A 19,327-nucleotide genomic window follows, 5' to 3' on the forward strand; every position below is an offset into this window, starting at 1 on the left:
GTGAAGGGTTTGTGGTTTTTGTTTTTTTAGGATGGAGTCTTGCTCTGTCACCCAGGCTGGAGTGCAGTGGCATGGTCTCGGTTCATTGCAGCCTCCATCTCCCAGGTTCAAGTGATTCTCCTGCCTCATCCTCCCAAGTAGCTGGGATTACAGGCACCCGTCACCGCTTCTGGCTAATTTTTGTATTTTTAGTAGAGATAGGATTTTGCCATGTTGGCCACGCTGGTCTTGAACTCCTGACCTCAGGTTATCCGCCCGCCTCAGCCTCCCAAAGTGCTGGGATTACAGGTGTGAGCCACTCGGCCTGGCCACAGTGAAGGGTTTGTGAACATGATCAAATTTGTGTTTTGAAGTAACTCTGATAGTGCCCAGGGGAAAAAAAGGGGGGGGGGTGGGATCAATAATTAAAGAACAGAGGCCAGTGGTTGCCCTGTCAAGGCAAGAAATGATGAGCGGCTTGGAGCAGATGTTTGCTTGCTGGTTAGCACATTCTTCACCTTGAGTACAGAATCTTTGGGAAAGCAGAATGAAACCAGGAGGCCAGCCAGGCTCAGAGGCTCACACTTGTAATCTCAGCACTTTAGGAGGCCGAGGTGGGAGAATCACTTGAGTCCAGGAGTTTCAGACCAGCCTGGGCAACATAGTGAGACCCCATCTCTATTAAACAAATTAAAAGAAACCAGGAGGCCATATGTTAAATATGAGGAACCAGTTAAGCAAAGGAGTCCTGGTTGGGCAATGACTATTACTAAACCAAAGAGACAATATGTCTAGAGGGTAGAGTAGGCAATGGGGAGAAGGTTTTACTTCTCACCACTTATCTCAAAATGGCTGGTCCAACGTCTTTATCCTCGCTGGCCATGCCTCTCCCAAGACCAGCCTCCCTTCTCAAGCTTCCCAATCCCTGGATTGGATTCCCACATTTTCTTCTTCCGTGCAGATGGCACTTACCTCTTAGGACCTGGTACAGAGCCTACCTTGAAGTGTTCTCTCCCTCTCCCAGTCTTTCCTGCTTTGAGCGCCTGCAGCACCTCACCTTACTGTGTATTGTCTCATATTGTGCTCTAATAAATAACACTTTTAAAATAAACTGAACCATATTCAAGGACTGCAGTGTTTTTCTTTTGCATTTTTAGTGTGCCACAGTGTATATAGTAAAGCCAGGCACCTTGTAAATATCTAGTCGGTCAGATCTCTAACCTTGGTCAGAAAAATGGCCCCAGTTTCAACCCTCCCCTGTTCCTGCAGGGACACAGCCAAGTGTTGAACAGGAATATGGGGCAGAGGAGCCAGTATGGTATGTGGATGTGGTCATGCACCTCACACGAAGAAGGGGCTACGCCTGCCTTCTTTAATATTCAAATCTCATCCATCTCCTTAAGGCTCAACTCGTTCAGGAAACAGAGGTATAGTGTGAGTCAGGCACTTGCTGGACAATGGTGTGCAGAATTTAAAAAACAACCAAAAGTATTATCCCTGCCCTCATAATATGTACCGTTTAACTAGGAAAACAAGCATTAAATAGATGAGGAGGTTTGTTTGAATAATGGTAGGTGTGCAGAGTGGTTTAAAGCACACGATTAGGGAGGTTGACTCTCCAGTTGGGGATCAGAAGACTTCACTGGAGATCTGCTAAGCAGCACCTGAAATATGAAATGGAATTGGCTAAGGGAAATGGGAGGAGAGAATGATACCCTTGAAGAATCTGAGTGAATCCAGTTCAGCTATACCTAAGCAAACAAGAGAAGGGTACAGAGTAAAGTTGAAGCCTCTGTGAAGCCTTCCCTCACTGCTCCAGCTAACTCAGTTCTGCTTTCAATGTCTTTTTGCACTGATGGTTTGTTCCATACTTTGTTATATGCTTTCTGAGACAAGCCTAACCAGGAATTAGCCAGATATGGTGGCCCATGCCTGTAGTCCCAGCTACTCTGGAGGCTAAGGTGGGAGGATTACTTGAGCTCAGGCAGTTGAGGCTGCAGTGAGTTGTGATTGAGCCACTGGACTCCAAACTGGGTGAGAGAGTGAGACCCTGTCTCAAAAAAAAAAAGGGGGGGGCGGGACATAGCTCAAGGAGGCCATGGTCTCAGGTGACTCTTGGTTTAACAAGGCCAAGTGATTCTAGACAATCAGCCCACAAGCATCAGAACTGACAATTGGGAGGCATGGGACACCTCAGCCAGCCATGTGTCCATGGGATGGTGGAGGAAGAAGTGATTGGAATAGGGTAAGAAGCAGAGAAAGACTCGACCTAGCCATTGTAATTTTAGCTAGCGAGCTGGGAGAAATCGTAGCATGTTTGCACAAAGAATATTTATTACAGTAATGTTTATAATAGCAGAATACTGGAAATAATCTCAGTACCTGCTGACAGGGACTAGTTCATTGATTCATTCAGCAAGTATTTTTTTTTTTTTTTGAGACGGAGTCTCACTCTGTCGCCCAGTTGGAGTGCAGTGGCCGGATCTCAGCTCACTGCAAGCTCCGCCTCCCGGGTTCACGCCATTCTCCTGCCTCAGCCTCCCGAGTAGCTGGGACTACAGGCGCCTGCCACCTCGCCCGGCTAGTTTTTTGTATTTTTTAGTAGAGACGGGGTTTCACCGTGTTAGCCAGGATGGTCTCGATCTCCTGACCTCGTGATCTGCCCGTCTCGGCCTCCCAAAGTGCTGGGATTACAGGCTTGAGCCACCGCGCCCGGCCTCAGCAAGTATTTTTTTAGGCACCCACTATGTGCCAGGCATTGGTCTGGGTGCCAGGCATGTAACTGTGATCAAGATAGATAAAGTACCCATTCCCATGGAGCTTACAGTGGAGAGACAGACAATAAGGTAACAAGCTAATGTCTCCTATCATTGCTAGAAGCACAAGTGTCCTTTCTTTCAGAATCTGTTATGTTCTTGAGAGGTGGAAAGAATTGGGCAGTGAGAGATAGCTGGACTAGCAGGAAAATTGAACACGTAATGCAATGGATAGTGGAGGTGCTAAGGCAGCCTTTCTGAGGATGCCATGCTTGAGATGATGCCTGAATAACTGGTTAACTATTGTGGAGATGCAGGAGGCTAGGGAATAACAGGACGGCGGGAGTGGGAACAAGTTTGATGTAGTCAAGGAATATCAAGATCAGCATGTGACAGCCTGGTGAGCCATGAGGGAATTGCATTTTACTCTCTTTTTTTGAGACAGGGTCTCACTCCGTCATCCAGGCTGGAGTACAATGGCATGATCGTGGCTCACTGCAACCTCCGCCTCCTGGGCTCAAGTGATCCTCCCAGCTCAGCCTCCTGAGTAGCTGGGACTGTAGGCACACACCACCATGCCAGGCTAATTTTTCGATCTCTTATAGAGATGGAGTTTTGCTCTGTTGCCCAGGATGGTCTTAAACTCTTGGGCTCCTATAACAAAGGAAGTGAATGGGCTCAAGCGATCTGCCCGCCTTGACATCTCAAAGTGTTGGGATTACAGGTGTGAACCACCCGTGCCCTGCCGCATTTTGTTCTTAATACAGCGAGGTGGGCCGGGCGCGGTGGCTCAAGCCTGTAATCCCAGCACTTTGGGAGGCCGAGACGGGCGGATCACGAGGTCAGGAGATTGAGACCATCCTGGCTAACACAGTGAAACCCCATCTCTACTAAAAAAATACAAAAAACTAGCCGGACGAGGTGGTGGGTGCCTATAGTCCCAGCTACTGGGGAGGCTGAGGCAGGAGAATGGCGTGAACCCGGGAGGCGGAGTTCGCAGTGTGCCGAGATCCGGCCACTGCACTCCAGCCTGGGCGACAGAGCGAGACTCTGCCTCAAAAAAAAAAAAAAAAATACAGCGAGGTGTTGTTGGTTTTAATCAGTAGGTGCCTGTGGTACAGCTGTACTGTGGAGTACTATGAAGCAGTTCAATAAGGTGCAATTATTCCACTATGCAAAGATCTCCAGGATACATAGCTAAATGCAAAAAGCAAGTTGTAGAACAACATGTATGGTATTTCATAAAAGAAGATTCTGTGTTGGGATGTGAGTATGGTTGAGCGGGTGGGTGGGGTATTGAAAAACATGGACAAGGGACATTGTGTATACACCAAACTATTAAGAGTGGTTATTTCTGGAAAGTAAAGTGGGATTGGTTATGGGGGTAAAGGAAAGTCGTCACTTTTTACTACCAACTGTATTTGGATTTTGTAACAAAGAAAGTGAATAGGCAGCATGAATTGGTGATTGTATAAAAAGCCTTGGCTTTGAAGGAAACCAAGAAGATAGCTAGGTAGGGATATAGGTTTGCAGGACAAATTGCCCCTCATAACTTTCCTGCCTGACATACTAGATCCTTTACAAAATTATGTAAACAGTAAGTTTATGTAACCCAACATTGCCTCCTCAGTCTAACAAATGTGTGGTCACCACTTCTGATAGATCCTACATTATATTCCCAGCATTGCCACAGAACATTTGTGGGGTTGATCCCCAGTTGAGCAGGAATGTGATCTTACAGGAATCAGTGACATTCAAAGATGTGTCTGTGGACTTCACCCAGGAAGAATGGTACCACGTCGACCCTGCTCAGAGGAGCTTATACAGGGATGTGATGCTGGAGAACTATAGCCACCTGGTTTCTCTTGGTAAGGATCACTTCTCTGAGTGTCTTTCCTGCTAATGGGTCTTTCCTTCCTTGGTTGCTATAGTGGTGGTGCCCAGAGCTTAGGTAACTGTGACCAGGGTGCTCAGGGGTCAGAGTTTGTTCATCTCATTGGGACCCAGCTTTATGGGGTTTTGAGCCTGCTCTTTAGGTAAAAGGTCTTTATTTTGCAAAACTGGAAATAGGCAATTTGATTGCATGACTCCTTAAGTTGCACCTTTTTTTTCCTTCAGAGTTCCTGAGGATCAAGGACTAGTACTGACTTGTCCTTAGGAGGGTTCTTTGTCCACTTGCACAAACAACCAAATCTTGTGTATTTACCCATGAGCAGGATATCAAGTTTCCAAGCCAGAGGTGATCTTCAAATTGGAGCAAGGAGAAGAGCCATGGATATCAGAGGGAGAAATCCAAAGACCTTTCTGTCCAGGTAAATGAGTGAGAGTCAGGCATTAGGAATGAATACAGATAATGGTACAGCTTAGGGAGGGGGAGGTACAGCTTAGGGAGGGGAAGGTACCCTCCAGCAGCTGGCTTGGGATTTCCTAGATCTGCATAGGAGGCCAAAGCCATCGCCTGGCCGACACCTTGTAGGACTCTTCTCTTCAAAAGGGTGCCCCTGCTCTTGCTGGATTATTTTTCTTCTGGTGGCCTCTGATTCCCTTCATTAGAGATCCCTTCTCTTACTCATTCAGAATTGAACTCCCGAATTTCTTCCCTGCATTGAACTCCCATATCTCTTTCTTGTATTGCATTCCCCCATGTCTTCCTTGTTTAGTCTTGCTGCTTTCACTGTCAGATGCCCCAGACTTACAGGAAACACCCACAGCCTTCCTTGATTCTCTCTCCCTTCATAACCTGCCTTCAGACTCCGTGCCTTGCCACCATCTTCCTTCCATCTCACGTTCATGCTGATTTGACTCATTACCGCCCTCTACAGTTCCTGTAGTATCCTCCTCTCCCAGTTCCTTGCTTGTTAGTGCGTCTTAGCTTTAGGTCTTTAGCTTTTCTTGCTTTTCACCCTAAGTGACTCTGCCTTAAGGAACCTGCCTTCTAGCCCCCTTTCTTCATTGCCTCCTTAACAGAGTACCTGCCTCCTGGTAGTTGCAGCTCTTTATTCTATGCTGTAGACTCAGAAGTCTTCCTTATTTGTACCTGAGTTACTTTTATCCTTCAGAAGTCACATAGTTCATATTAAATACGTACAATCTAAATTCATCACCTTTCATCCCCTGCCAGTATATTTTGCTACCTTGCCTGTTTCCCATTTCTACCCTTGCCTATTAGAACCCAATGGATTTTTAATTGCTCAGGCTGGACACCCTAATTAGTTTAGTCTTTTATTTCAACCCAGGTTATTTTCTTCCTATGAGAAGTAGCTTAGATTTTCTTGCCTTTTAACTTCTACTGGTGGCACTGTAAACCAGGGCCCAAATCTTTAAATTATTTATTTATTTATTTATTTTATTGAGACAGGTCTCACTCTGTCACCCAGGCTGGAGTGCAGTGGTGTGATCTCGGCTCATTGCAGTCTGCCTCCCGAGCTCAAGCAATCCTCCCACCTCAGCCTCCCAAGTCACTAGGACTATAGGCATGTACTACCACACCCAGCTAATTTTTTGTATTTTTGGTGGAGATGAAGTTTCACCATGTTGTCCAGGCAGGTCTCGAACTCCTGAGATCAAGTGATCCACCCACCTTGGCCTCCCAAAGTTCTGGGATTACAAGCGTGAGCCACCGCACCAGCCTAATTTTTTATTTTGAGACAGGATCTTGCTCTGTCAGCCAGGGTTGAGTGCAGTGTCTCTATCACAGCTCACTGCAGCCCTGACCTCCTAGGCTCAAGCGATCCTCCTCCCTTTGCTTCCCAAAGTCTTGGGATTAGAGGTGTGAGCCACTGCTGAGGTCCCAAATTTAGATTGCTGTAATTCCCAGTTGGAATAGCTCACTCTGTTTTTTCTTTTTATAAATCTTTTTAAAATTATAGCTTTATTGAGGTATAATTTACATACCATGGGATTCACCCCTTTAAAGTGTAGACGTCAGTGGTTTTTTCACATATTCAGATAGTTGTACAAACAGCAACACTATCTAATTTCAGAACATTTTCTTCACCCAGCAGGCAACCTCATACCCATTAACAGTTACTCCCCGTTCCCCACTCCTCTCAGTACCTGGTAACTATTAATCTAATTTCTATTTCTATGGATTTGTGTATCCTGCATAGTTTGTGTAAATGGAATCATATAATATGGCACTGGCTTCTTTCACTTACCGTCATGTTTTCAAGGTTCAATCATGCTCTAGCATGTATCAGTACATCATTCTTTTTACCATTGAGTAATATTCCATTGTATGGATATATCACATTTTGTTTAATTATTCATCAGTTGCTGGACCATACTGGACTTTATTGATTTGTTTATTTATTGGAGACAGAATCTCACTCAGTTGCTGAACTACACTGGATTTTATGTATTTATTTATTTAGAGACAGAATCTCACTCTGTCGCCCAGCTTGGAATGCAGTGGTGTGATCTCAGCTCAATGTAACATCCACCTCTTGGGCTCAAGCAATTCTCAGCCTCCCAAGTAGCTGGGACTGCACGCACCAACACGCCTGGCTAATTTTTGTATTTTTAGTAGAGATGGGGTTTCTACTAAAACCCCTGTTGGCCAGGCTGGTCTCAAACTCCTGGCCTAATATAATCCACCCACCTCAGCCTCCCAAAGTGCTGGGATTATAGGCCTGAGCCACCATGCCCAGCCACTGGATTTTAATTCTTTATCTTCTTTTTTTTTTTTTTTTTTTTTTTTGAGTCAGAGTCTCACTGTGTCACCCAGGCTGGAGTACAGTGGCATGATGCAGTGGCATGATCTCGGCCCACCGCAACCTCCACCTCCCGGGTTCAAGCAGTGCTTCTGCCGCAGCCTCCCGAGTAGTTGGGACTACAGGCGCACGCCACCACACCCGGCTAATTTTTTGTATTTTAATAGAGACAGGGTTTCACCATGTTGCCCAGGCTGGTTGCGAACTCCTGAGCTCAAGCAGTCTGCCCTCCTAGGCCTCCCAAAGTGCTAGGATTACAGGCGTGAGCCACTGTGCCCAGCCTAATGCTTTATCTTCTTAAAACTTCTGACAAACCCTTGCTATTCCTGTCTGTACTTTACCATAGGAAATAGAAACTCCCTGATTCAGAAGTTCCCTCTCATACTTCCAGTATTATCTTTCTATCTCTGCTAAAACAGATCCCCTTAGGTTGAACTTCTCTTAATATTCTCTCTAAGTAGCATATCTTTTCCCTCATTAGGCAATATATTCTGCCTATCCAAAGCCATTTGTTCTTGGAGTTCAAGATCTATCTAATCCATGAGACCAGATATATTTATTTATTTACTTTTGTTTATTTATTCCTTTCCTGACAGCAAATATCATTTATATCATCTACACTATAAAAACTCAGATTTAATAATATACCATCTGATGGTTTTACCCTTTCTTAGTTGCCAAAAGATTGTCTTGTTTCTATTCAAGCTCTGTTTATTATGGTATTTCTATATATTTTATCTGTGTGGCAGAGCATATAGAAAGCAATCAGAACATACTTGATTGATCAGTAAGAAATCTGGCTAGCAAGAGAACTTTTCTCATTTATTCATTTCAACAAACATTTTTGGCATGTCCCACTGAGAACGATTCTTAAAAAAATTACAAGGCATTCTCTGCCCTGAGGAGTTGAGTTAATTCTTTTTTTTTTAATATAGATAATTTAATGGTCATGGGAAATAATTTGAGGAAAATAAAATATGTTATTAAATATAAGCTTATTTCATGAGAAATAATATTACTATTATATCAAAGAAAAATGGTTGTTTTTAATACACTCTTAATTATGAAATTGATAATGTTTTATGGTGTCTTATAAAGAAAATTGAACACTTGTTCAGGCTTTTGCTCAGAACTACATTTAAACTAGGTTTTTTTTTGTTTTTTTTGTTTGTTTGTTTTTTTTTGTTTTTTTTTTTTTTTGAGATGGAGTCTCGCTGTCGCCCAGGCTGGAATGCAGTGGCCGGATCTCAGCTCACTGCAAGCTCCGCCTCCCGGGTTCACGCCATTCTCCTGCCTCAGCCTCCTGAGTAGCTGGGACTACAGGCGCCGCCGCCTCGCCCGGCTAGTTTTTTGTATTTTTTTAGTAGAGACGGGGTTTCACCCTGTTAGCCAGGATGGTCTCGATCTCCTGACCTTGTGATCCACCCGTCTCGGCCTCCCAAAGTGCTGGGATTACAGGCTTGAGCCACCGCGCCTGGCCCTTTTTTTTTGTTTTTTTTTTTTTCCATCAACCAGCTGTTTATTCAGATGATCTTGCTAGTTGTTATGAGTTGATTCTTATTGCAGGGTAAGGAATTTGGGGGTTTAGGTCCTTATTCTGATTTCCTCTCTCAACGTTTTATTATGAAAATTTTCAAATAGGAAAGTTGAAAAAAATTTTACAGTCAATACCACATACCTACCACCAAGATTATCACATTTGTTGTTGTTAACATATTATATTATTTGCTTTGTTAACATGTTTTATTTGCTTTATCATGTATTTCTTTAGCCATCTATCAGTCCATCTTACTTTTTGATGCATTGCCAAGTAAGTTGCAGGCATAATTGCATTTCACCCCTATACTTTTAATATGTATGTCATTAACTAGAATTCAGTTTTTTTTAGTTTTAAAAGAAAATTTTATATACAGTGAAATGTACAAGTCTTATATGTACCATCCAGTTGATTTTGACAAATGCATTCATTCACTTGCCTAACCCAAATTCCTATTGATATGGAACATTTCCATCACTCCAAAAAGCTCTCTGCCCTTGGTTTTGAAAGGTTTTTATTCTTTTTTTTTTTTTTTTTTTTTTTTTTTTTTTGAGACGGAGTCTCGCTCTGTCACCCAGGCTGGAGTGCAGTGGCGCGATCTCGGCTCACTGCAAGCTCCGCCTCCCGGGTTTACGCCATTCTCCTGCCTCAGCCTCCCGAGTAGCTGGGACTACAGGCGCCCGCCATCTCGCCTGGCTAATTTTTTGTATTTTTTAGTAGAGACGGGGTTTCACCGTGTTAGCCAGGATGGTCTCGATCTCCTGACCTCGTGATCCACCCGTCTCGGCCTCCCAAAGTGCTGGGATTACAGGCTTGAGCCACCGCGCCCGGCCAGGTTTTTATTCTTAAACCCTAAAAATTAATCAGTTTGCTCGTATCAATGTTCTGAAGTAAAAACAGGGACTTAAACATCAATTTATTAGGCAGATTGAAATAAATCCTTTTTGGTCAAGGGAGATAATAGTGTAGAACCAGAGCTCAAAAAGATGAAAACCACAGTACTGGTTGTAAAGACAAAGATGATTTGCCTCCTGATCAAGGACCTCCTTGATCTCCAAGAGTTATACTTTACAAACTGATAAAATACAGTATTTCAAATAATCTTTTCAGTTATGTCACTGGGTACAGATTTTCTCTGCAGCATTTGGAGACCTGGAACCTCCGAGTTGACAGTAAGGAAATTATGAAATGGATATATTAGAAAGACAGATTTTGTGGTGGTTTATAAAAGGATAGGAGTCATGGAGAGCATATAGGATCCTAAGATGGACTATGATCCTGTTCCATTTGTTATCTGTGCCTAACACAGTCCTGCTCACTTATTTCCTTATTTTCTAACCAGCCCTCCTAGATAGGCTTTCCTCATTCTCTGGACTTACCACATACTCTGGATCTTCAGTCTTCACTATCATTTCTTCACTCTTCCTTTTCTCCATTTTGGGTCTTCTTCCCAGGATATAGGACTAATTTCAAAACAGAGTCATGTGTAACTTATGTCTCTTTCTTCATTCCTACTCTAGCAGTTTGTTTCAACAGGAAGGAATAGGGGACTTTTGTACTCTGGATTTCTTTCAGACTGGAAGACCAGGCCTGAGGTTAAATCATCACATCTGCAGCAGGATGTATCAGAAGTATCCCACTGCACACATGATCTCTCACATGCTACATTAGAAGACTCCTGGGATGTTAGCAGCCAGTTAAACAGGCAACAGGAAAACTGGAAAAGACATCTGGGATCAGAGGCATCCACCCAGAAGAAAATAATTACACCACAAGGAAGTTTTGAGCAAAGTAAATTTGGTGAAAACTCTAGATTGAACACCAATTTGGTTACACAACTGAACATTCCTGCAAGAATAAGGCCTAGTGAATGTGAGACCCCTGGAAGCAATTTGGGACATAATGCAGATTTACTTAATCAGAATAATATTCTTGCAAAAAAGAAACCCTATAAGTGTGATAAATGTAGAAAAGCCTTTATTCATAGATCATCACTTACTAAACATGAGAAAACTCATAAAGGAGAGGGAGCTTTCCCTAATGGAACAGATCAGGGAATTTATCCTGGAAAGAAACACCATGAATGTACTGACTGTGGGAAAACCTTTCTCTGGAAGACACAGCTTACTGAGCATCAGAGAATTCACACTGGGGAGAAACCCTTTGAATGCAATGTGTGTGGAAAGGCCTTCAGGCATAGCTCATCTCTTGGTCAGCATGAGAATGCTCATACCGGAGAGAAACCCTATCAGTGTAGTCTCTGTGGGAAAGCCTTCCAGCGCAGCTCCTCCCTTGTTCAACACCAGCGAATTCACACTGGAGAGAAACCCTATCGATGTAATCTGTGTGGGAGGTCCTTTAGGCATGGCACATCCCTCACTCAACACGAGGTCACACATAGTGGAGAGAAGCCCTTCCAGTGTAAGGAATGTGGGAAAGCCTTTAGTCGGTGTTCCTCTCTTGTCCAACATGAGAGGACTCATACTGGAGAGAAACCTTTTGAATGTAGCATATGTGGGAGGGCTTTTGGTCAGAGCCCATCCCTTTATAAACATATGAGGATTCATAAGAGAGGCAAACCTTACCAAAGCAATAACTACAGCATAGATTTCAAGCACAGTTCATCTCTCACTCAGGATGAAAGCACTCTTACCGAAGTGAAATCCTATCATTGTAATGACTGTGGGGAAGACTTTAGTCACATTACAGACTTCACTGAGCATCAGAGGATCCATGCTGGAGAGAACCCCTATGATTGTGAGCAGGCTTTTAGTCAGCAAGCTACTTCTCATCCTGGAGAGAAACCCTATCAATGTAATGTATGTGGTAAAGCTTTCAAAAGAAGTACAAGTTTCATAGAGCATCACAGGATTCATACTGGAGAAAAACCTTATGAATGTAATGAGTGTGGAGAAGCCTTTAGTCGACGCTCATCGCTTACTCAACATGAGAGAACCCACACTGGAGAGAAACCCTACGAATGTATTGACTGTGGGAAAGCCTTTAGTCAAAGTTCATCCCTCATTCAGCATGAGAGAACTCATACTGGAGAGAAGCCCTATGAATGTAATGAATGTGGGAGAGCCTTCCGAAAGAAAACCAACCTGCATGATCATCAGAGAATTCATACTGGAGAAAAACCCTATTCTTGTAAGGAATGTGGGAAAAACTTCAGCCGAAGTTCAGCTCTTACGAAACACCAGAGAATTCATACTCGAAATAAACTCTAGGAACTGTGAAATTAAGGAATTTGCAGAATGCTTTAGCTAAAATGTTGTTCTGATTCAGGATCAGAGGATTCTTAGAGAGAGAGCTTGGGAATGTAATGAATTATGTGTGTGTTTATATGATGTGTGTGGAGAAAACTGCCAGTAAACAGATTTTTTAAATATAAATAAAAGACTCATTCTCAGATCTGATTACAGACTAGTGTAAAAACAACTACATATATCATATGTAGCTGATTGGGGATGAAATGCCCATTTGTTGGACTTTATAAAGCTTTTGAATATATGTATGCAGGAGATCGTCAAGTTTCAACATCTTGGCTTGTAACCCCCAATGTCAACAACTTTTTTAAAAAATAAATTCCTGCAGTAATGACCAAAACTCATTTTAAAAATTGCTTGACGACTGCACTCAACTGCAGCTCTTACATTAACTTCACCATGGAAACCAGTTCCAACTCCAGGAAGGCACCATTCAAAGAATTAGATCAACTGGCCCAACCACTTCATTGTACAGATGAAGAGACTGAAAGCCAAAGATGTGACGTGGTTTCCGCAGTATGATACAGCCCATAAAGGTAAAGCTGGGTTAAAAATGCAGGTTTCCTGGATTTGGGGCCCCATGGCCTTGCCAGTGAAAAGGTATTTTCGGACTCAGAGGGCTTTAAAATAAATTTTAAGATACATCAGATACACAAACATTTAATGAGCACCTATGGGTTGGACACTTTGGGAATTCTTAAAAGCATAATTGGCAGCAAAATGTATGCAAATTTATCACAAACTAAAGCAACTTCTTGGAGGCTTATAAACCACAATTTAACAGAAACTGTAGATAGTTGAACTACTAGTGACTTTTTTCCCTTTTCGCAGTTACAATTATACTTTCAGCTAACATATACCAGTTTTACAGAACTATTAAGTCCTTTTATTGTACTTTTTATGGCATGCCCATGAAAAGGCACTGCCTGAAGCCTATCAGATCAATGGGAAAACAACATAAAACTAAGAGGAGAATTTTCCCCTGTTAATGTTATTGCAGAAATGTGTAAGTCTAATTGCCCATTGCCATAAATTTTGTCTTTTACTCAGTTTAGAGAAACAACATGCCCTGGCTCATTCTATGTGCAAAGAAAATATTTCACCATAAAAAAAATTAACTTGGCTAGATATGGTGGCTCACACCTGTAATCTCAGCACTTTGGGTGGCTAAGGCAGATAGACTGCTTGAGCCCAGGAGTTCAAGACCAGCCTGGACAACATGGTGAAACCCCATCTCTTAAAAAAAAAAAATCTAAAAATTAACTGGGCTTGGTGGCATGCAGCTGTAGTCCCAGCTACTCAGGAGGCTGAGGTGGGAGGATCACTGGAACCCAGGAGTGGAGACTGCAGTGAGCTGAGATCACACTACTGCACTCCAGCCTGAGCAACAGAGCAAGACACACACACACACACACACACAAAACTTATTTTAGTTCTATAATGCTTTTCCATTAGTAAAGCATCAGCTAAGCTTCAGTAGTCTGCCCCATCCCCTAATGACTCCCATGGGCTATCCTAAAGGAATTTCCAGAACCTTTGTTGGTGTGTTGACATTGACCATGCAGACCAATTTGGGCGCAACTGGACATTGATTCCTTTTACACAAGAGCTGCCTCCCAAAGATAGATAAATTTTCCCAACCCTAATTATGAATCGTGGGGCAGGATGATATTGGTGGTATTGATGGTGAACCTTTCCTACTGGATTCTTTGCATGCCAGATAGCAGGATCCATTGCCTTTCTCTCATCATGGATGGCATGTGGCAGCACCCAAGTCTTCTTCATTCTTTGCAGGAAAAAAAATGTGCATGGGGGCTGAAATGTAGTATGTGTAGCTCAATTAGTCTATCCTCTGTGATGCAAAATGGAATATTCCATGGCAGATCTGCCCTTCTGAGATGTTGACCGTCCAAAAAACCTTATTTATGGTACTCCATGATTAGCTCACACACAATGCCAAGGCCATGCTTGTATTGTCTGATATATAGTTTGACAATGGGTAATTCTACCCAGACCCTCCCTACTGATTGGCTAGGATGCCTGTCAGGAACTCATTTTGCTACTGGTTGTTTGGGGATCCCCATAGTGGACTACTTTCAGGAATGACATGAATTGTAATAAACTGAGTGCTGCCCCCACTCTTAGGGAAGTTTATAAAAACTGAGTTCTGGAAGACCCAAAGGAGACCACTGGTTTGTGTTTGCAGCTTGGCCTAGATCCAACCACCACTCTCTGAACCTCAGCACATCTTCATTGACAGGGAGGGAGCCCAGCTCATTGACCAGAAGACTTTCTTAGTCCCAGCAGCCATGCATCATGCACTTATGGATACCCGGCTTTTTAGGGCTATGTGAAATGCATCTTTGTAACATCATTGTATTATTTCAATAAATAACATTCTGAGTTGAATGGGAGTCAGTTTGTCTTTTTCAATTTTGAGAACTTGGCTAAGATTAAAGAGTGATGCACCAAGAAGGAGGAACTAACTGCTAAACTCATCACAGCCAGGTGAGTTATTAATAGCTACCATTTATTGAATGCTTACTACTTTAAAGACATTGTGCTAAGTGTTTCACATCTGTCATTTCATTCAATCCTTATAACTTCTGGTTAGCGGTGTGGTGGTAGCTCTTGTCTTTGCCCAGCATTTTTCCCCTTTTCCTCTTGTAACAATCTATTGTATTGACTGTAAGAACCCAAGTCAGGATGTCCCTGGGGCTCACTGATAGTTCTAGGGGCAGGCATGAGACCTAGTTCAGCTAATCAGAGTCCTTTGCCAGAATTTTTTCAAAATAGAGCTGGAAGGAGCTCTGTTTTGGTCTTTTGTGTTGCTAGGCCAAAAGATAAAGGCCTAGAGCTTCCTGGAACCTGATTTCTTACCAGAGATGGGAAGTAGGAGAGGACAAGGTTGACATGATGGTGTTCTTGTTTCTATTTCCTGATGTCCTTAGACCTGGCTCAGTTTCTGAAGGTCTTGGGATTCAGGGATCTCCCCATCAGTCCCAACAATTTCTCCTTTTTGCTCAAGCTAATTTTTTATGTTTCTGTTGCTTGCATTAAAGAAACTTGAAATATGTATGATATACTTGTATCTGCCTGAGCATCTAGCACACCTCCATGGAAGATGAGAAAAGACTTCTGCACTTTTAGGCATATTGATGGTAGTGATGCTTGATTTTTTTATAGCTGCAATAGGCTTTTCATTTTGCAGTATTCTGACTTCAAGATTGAGCACTTTTTAAAAATACTAAGGTGGTTAATTCCTGCTCATCTGTTAAAAATGCAAATGATGCTTCAGGAAAGGTTTTGCTGACTCTCCTATTTCAATTACATTGGTCTCCCTTTTAAAAATTTTCAACTTCCTGTTTGGCCAGGCGCGGTGGGGCAAGCCTGTAATCCCAGCGCTTTAGGAGGCTAGACGGGCGGATCACGAGGTCAGGAGATCGAGACCATCCTGGCTAACACGGTGAAACCCCGTCTCTACTAAAAAATACAAAAAACTAGCCGGGCGAGGTGGCGGGTGCCTGTAGTCCCAGCTACTCGGGAGGCTGAGGCAGGAGAATGGCGTAAACCCAGGAGACAGAGCTTGCAGTGAGCTGAGATCCGGCCACTGCACTCCAGCCTGGGCGACAGAGCCAGACTCCATCTCAAAAAAAAAAAAAAAAAAAAATTTCATAGATTACTGTTAATGTCCTCCATGTTACCACAGTTTGTATTTGTGATTATTTGGTTTTCTTTTTCCTACACTAGATGGTGAGTTCCAGGAAGGCAAGAGTCCGTGTCTGTTTCGATAGCTCTTTTTATTACCCTGCTAATTGATGCCAGGCATATGGTAGGTACTTAATATAGTGTTTTAAGTGAGCAATTGAGTGGAGATTGATTGCTAGACCAAAGAAGACTGGCAGGTAAATGAAAAGATGCTCAATCTCAAAGTCAGAATATTACAAAATAAAACACTGTAGTACTGTTTCATACCAATTAGGCTGGCAAAAATTGAGAAATCTGGCAGAGGGGTATTAGAACTTTTATACACTGCTGGCAAGAGGATAACTTGGTATAATTATTTTGGGGAGTAATTTGGCAATATCCAGTAAAATCAAAGCTAAGCATATCTCATGTCTCAGCAATACCACTTGGAAGTATATACCCTACACTAGAAATTCTCCCATGTGAGCAAAGGAGACACACACAAAGGTGTTTATTGAGGCAGTGTTTTAAACAGTAAAAATATGAACACAACAGAAATATTGGGAAGTGAATAGGTTAACAATAAGTCATGGCATATTCTTTTTGAGACAGGGTCTCACCTTGTCACCCAGGCTGGAGTGCAATGGTACGATCTCAGCTCACTGCAGCCTCCACCTCCCAGGTTCAAGTGATTCTCATGTTTCAGCCTCCTGAGTAGCTGGGGCCACAGGTGTGCACCACCAAACCCGACTAATTTTTGCATTTTTAGTAGAGATGAGTTTTCACTATGTTGGCCAGGCTGGTCTCGAACTCCTGGCCTCAGGTGATCCACTGCTTTGGCCTCCCAAAGTGCTGAGTTACAGGTGTGAGCCACCATGCCCAGTCAATCATGGCATATTCTTATAATTTAACATACAGTTTTTAAATGAAGGAACCAAAGCATCTGGCAAAACAATAAACAAGAAAAGCCTAGAGCTGTCTGTTCCACTCCTATATCCATGCAGCTAAATGTGGCTGAAGAAAAACAGAACTAGTCCCACCTTTTTTTGAGATGGGGCCTCGCTGTGTTGCCCAGGCTGGAGTGCAGTGGCATGATCTCAACTCACTGCAACCTTCGCCTGCCAGGTTCAAGCAATTCTCCTGCCTCAGCCTCCTGAGTAGCTGGGACTACATGCATGCACCACCATGTCCAGCTATTTTTTGTATTTTTAGTAGAGATGGGGTTTCACCATGTTGATCAGGCTGGTCTCAAACTCCTGACCTCATGATCTGCCCATGTCAGCCTCCCAAAGTGCTGGGATTATAGGTGTGAACCGCTGCGCCCAGCCTGTTAGTCTCACTTTAATTTCTTGTATACTAACCTCCAGCATTTGTTTTCCTATCCAGTCATTGTCCCACTCATTTAAGTTGCTATTTTATGGCTTCTCTCTTTAAACTCTGCAGCACTTCACCCATTCCTCACTCAGCTGGTGACCTTATTTCCTAGTTAACTGAGAACAATAAAAGGAATCAGAAGAGGCCAGGTGCAGAGGCTCACACCTTTAATCTCAACACTTTGAGAGTTCATGGTGGGCAAATCGCTTGAGCCCAAGAGTTTGAGACCGGTCTGGGCAACATGGCAAAACTCTGTTTCTATCAAAAATGCAAAAAAAAAAGTTAGCCAGTCTCATAACCTGGTCTCAAAAAAATAAATTAAAAAAAAAAAAGGAATCAAGATAATTTCTCTGTGCACCTTTTTCTTGCATTCTTTCTGGTGCTATGGTTGATAGTTTGTTCTCTTATCTAAGATCAAGTCCTCCTCTAGTGTATTAGATCCCATCCTTAAACTAGGGCATAATTCCTACAGTTGTTCTCTTTCCTGCATTTTTTTTTTTTCGGTCTACTGGATCTTTCCCATTAGCATAGTAACATGTATTTTTCTCATCTCAAATATATATATATGTGTGTATATATATGTTATATATGTGTGTGTGTGTGTGTGTGTGTGTTCTGTGTCCCCTTCTACCTACCTAACACTCCATTTCTTGCATCACTTAATAGCAAGATTCCTCAGTAGAGGTGTGGAATACTCGTCTCTAATTCCTCTTCTTCCATTCCAATGGAATGGAAGACTGCACCCACTCCAATCAGGTCTTTGTGTCTGCCCTCGTCAGAGATCCCTGATGGGGTTCCATGTGGCTAAATCCAGTGGTCTTTTTCAGTCCTATTGAGGCAGGGCAGATGAGCCCATACAGGTGCTTGGCTTCTCCCAGGAAAGAATTCAAAGGCAAGCCAGTGGTGTTAGCAAGCTTTACTGAACTGGAATTGCTCCTGTGAAGCACATCCAACTCCTAAGCAGTGCACTCCAAATGAGCACTTGTGGACGGTTGGCTAGCTATATTTATACCCATTTTTAATTACATGCAAATAAAGGGGAGGGTTATGCAGAAATCTCTGGAAAGGGGTGGTAATTTTCGGATTATTGTGACAGAAAGAGGTGGTAACTTCTTGGCCATTGCCTTGGTATTTGTAAATGTCATGGTGCTGGTGGGAGTGTCTTACACTAATGAGCAATGAAGGAAGCTAGAGGTTGCTTTCAGCACTGTCTGCTGGTTCCCACCATTTCTTCACTTTATCCTGTTGGAACTGGAAAAGAAGCCCTGCTGGTCTCCTGCCTCACTTTTACTTGTTTTTTCAACATTATTTGATACATTAGTTGATCACTTCCTCATTTTTGAGCCAAGTGACCCATTTTTTTTCACTTGGCTTCCAGGTTACACTTACTAGATTTTCTTATCCTTTATTGACAGCTACTTCTCCCAAGTTATCTTTCCTTGCTCTAGACATAGGAATTTCCCCAGGGCTCAGTTCTGTGAAAGGGCCATCTATACAAAGCAACCCTCAAATGCTGAAGGAGCTGGGAAACCAAAGAATGAAGCAGACAAATCCAGTTTGTCGGTTTAGGTGATTTTTAGGGGGAACTTAGTTAGAGATAGAAATGTGGTCTTGGGTGGCCAGAAGGTAGATCTTCACACCACACCCCATCAGGACCAGGGCTTGTATCTTGGGGGAAGGTATACATGCTGTTGAAGGAATGTGCTGAGGGAATGCTCTGGGTATCACAGCCTATGATTTCTGCAGCAGCATCAAGGGTTGTTTTGAGGGAAAGGAAATAGGTGTTTCTACATAAAGAGTAATACATCAACTAGACATTTTAGAGGCATTCCCAGACTGAGGGTTAGTCAGACGTCACGTGGTGGATTAAAGTTTAAAATCACTCTTTTCCAAACTAGTCTTTATTAAACTCATTTGAAAGGCAAAAAAATAATAATAGTAAATAATAAAACTTAAACCTCTTGTCCCCACAGTGGTGCATAGGTATTTGTTGTATGTGCCTCTCTGAATGTG

The 19,327-nt window shown here is 42.8% G+C and overlaps 1 protein-coding gene across 10 annotated transcripts in view; it reads left to right on the plus strand.

Annotated features, from left to right (window-relative positions):
- The window catches only part of ZFP90 (ZFP90 zinc finger protein), a 38,517-nt gene extending 23,855 nt beyond the window's left edge, over positions 1-14,662 (plus strand). For 6 of the 10 annotated variants that reach the window (XM_033218793.1, XM_033218790.1, XM_033218792.1 and 3 more), the window contains exons 3-5: positions 4,477-4,603; positions 4,952-5,047; positions 10,560-14,662. In XM_033218793.1, coding sequence (XP_033074684.1) covers positions 4,477-4,603; positions 4,952-5,047; positions 10,560-12,214 — 1,878 coding nt within the window. In that variant the 3' untranslated portion in view covers positions 12,215-14,662. Of the gene's footprint in view, positions 1-4,476; positions 4,604-4,853; positions 5,048-10,504 lie in introns of all 10 variants that reach the window. The other 4 variants (XM_033218796.1, XM_033218795.1, XR_004438954.1 and 1 more) reach the window with 3 other exon arrangements.
- Positions 14,663-19,327: the final 4,665 nt, after the last annotated feature.

This window comes from Trachypithecus francoisi, unplaced genomic scaffold, assembly GCF_009764315.1.
Source record: "Trachypithecus francoisi isolate TF-2019V2 unplaced genomic scaffold, Tfra_2.0 Lachesis_group10, whole genome shotgun sequence".
NCBI lineage: Eukaryota > Metazoa > Chordata > Mammalia > Primates > Cercopithecidae > Trachypithecus > Trachypithecus francoisi.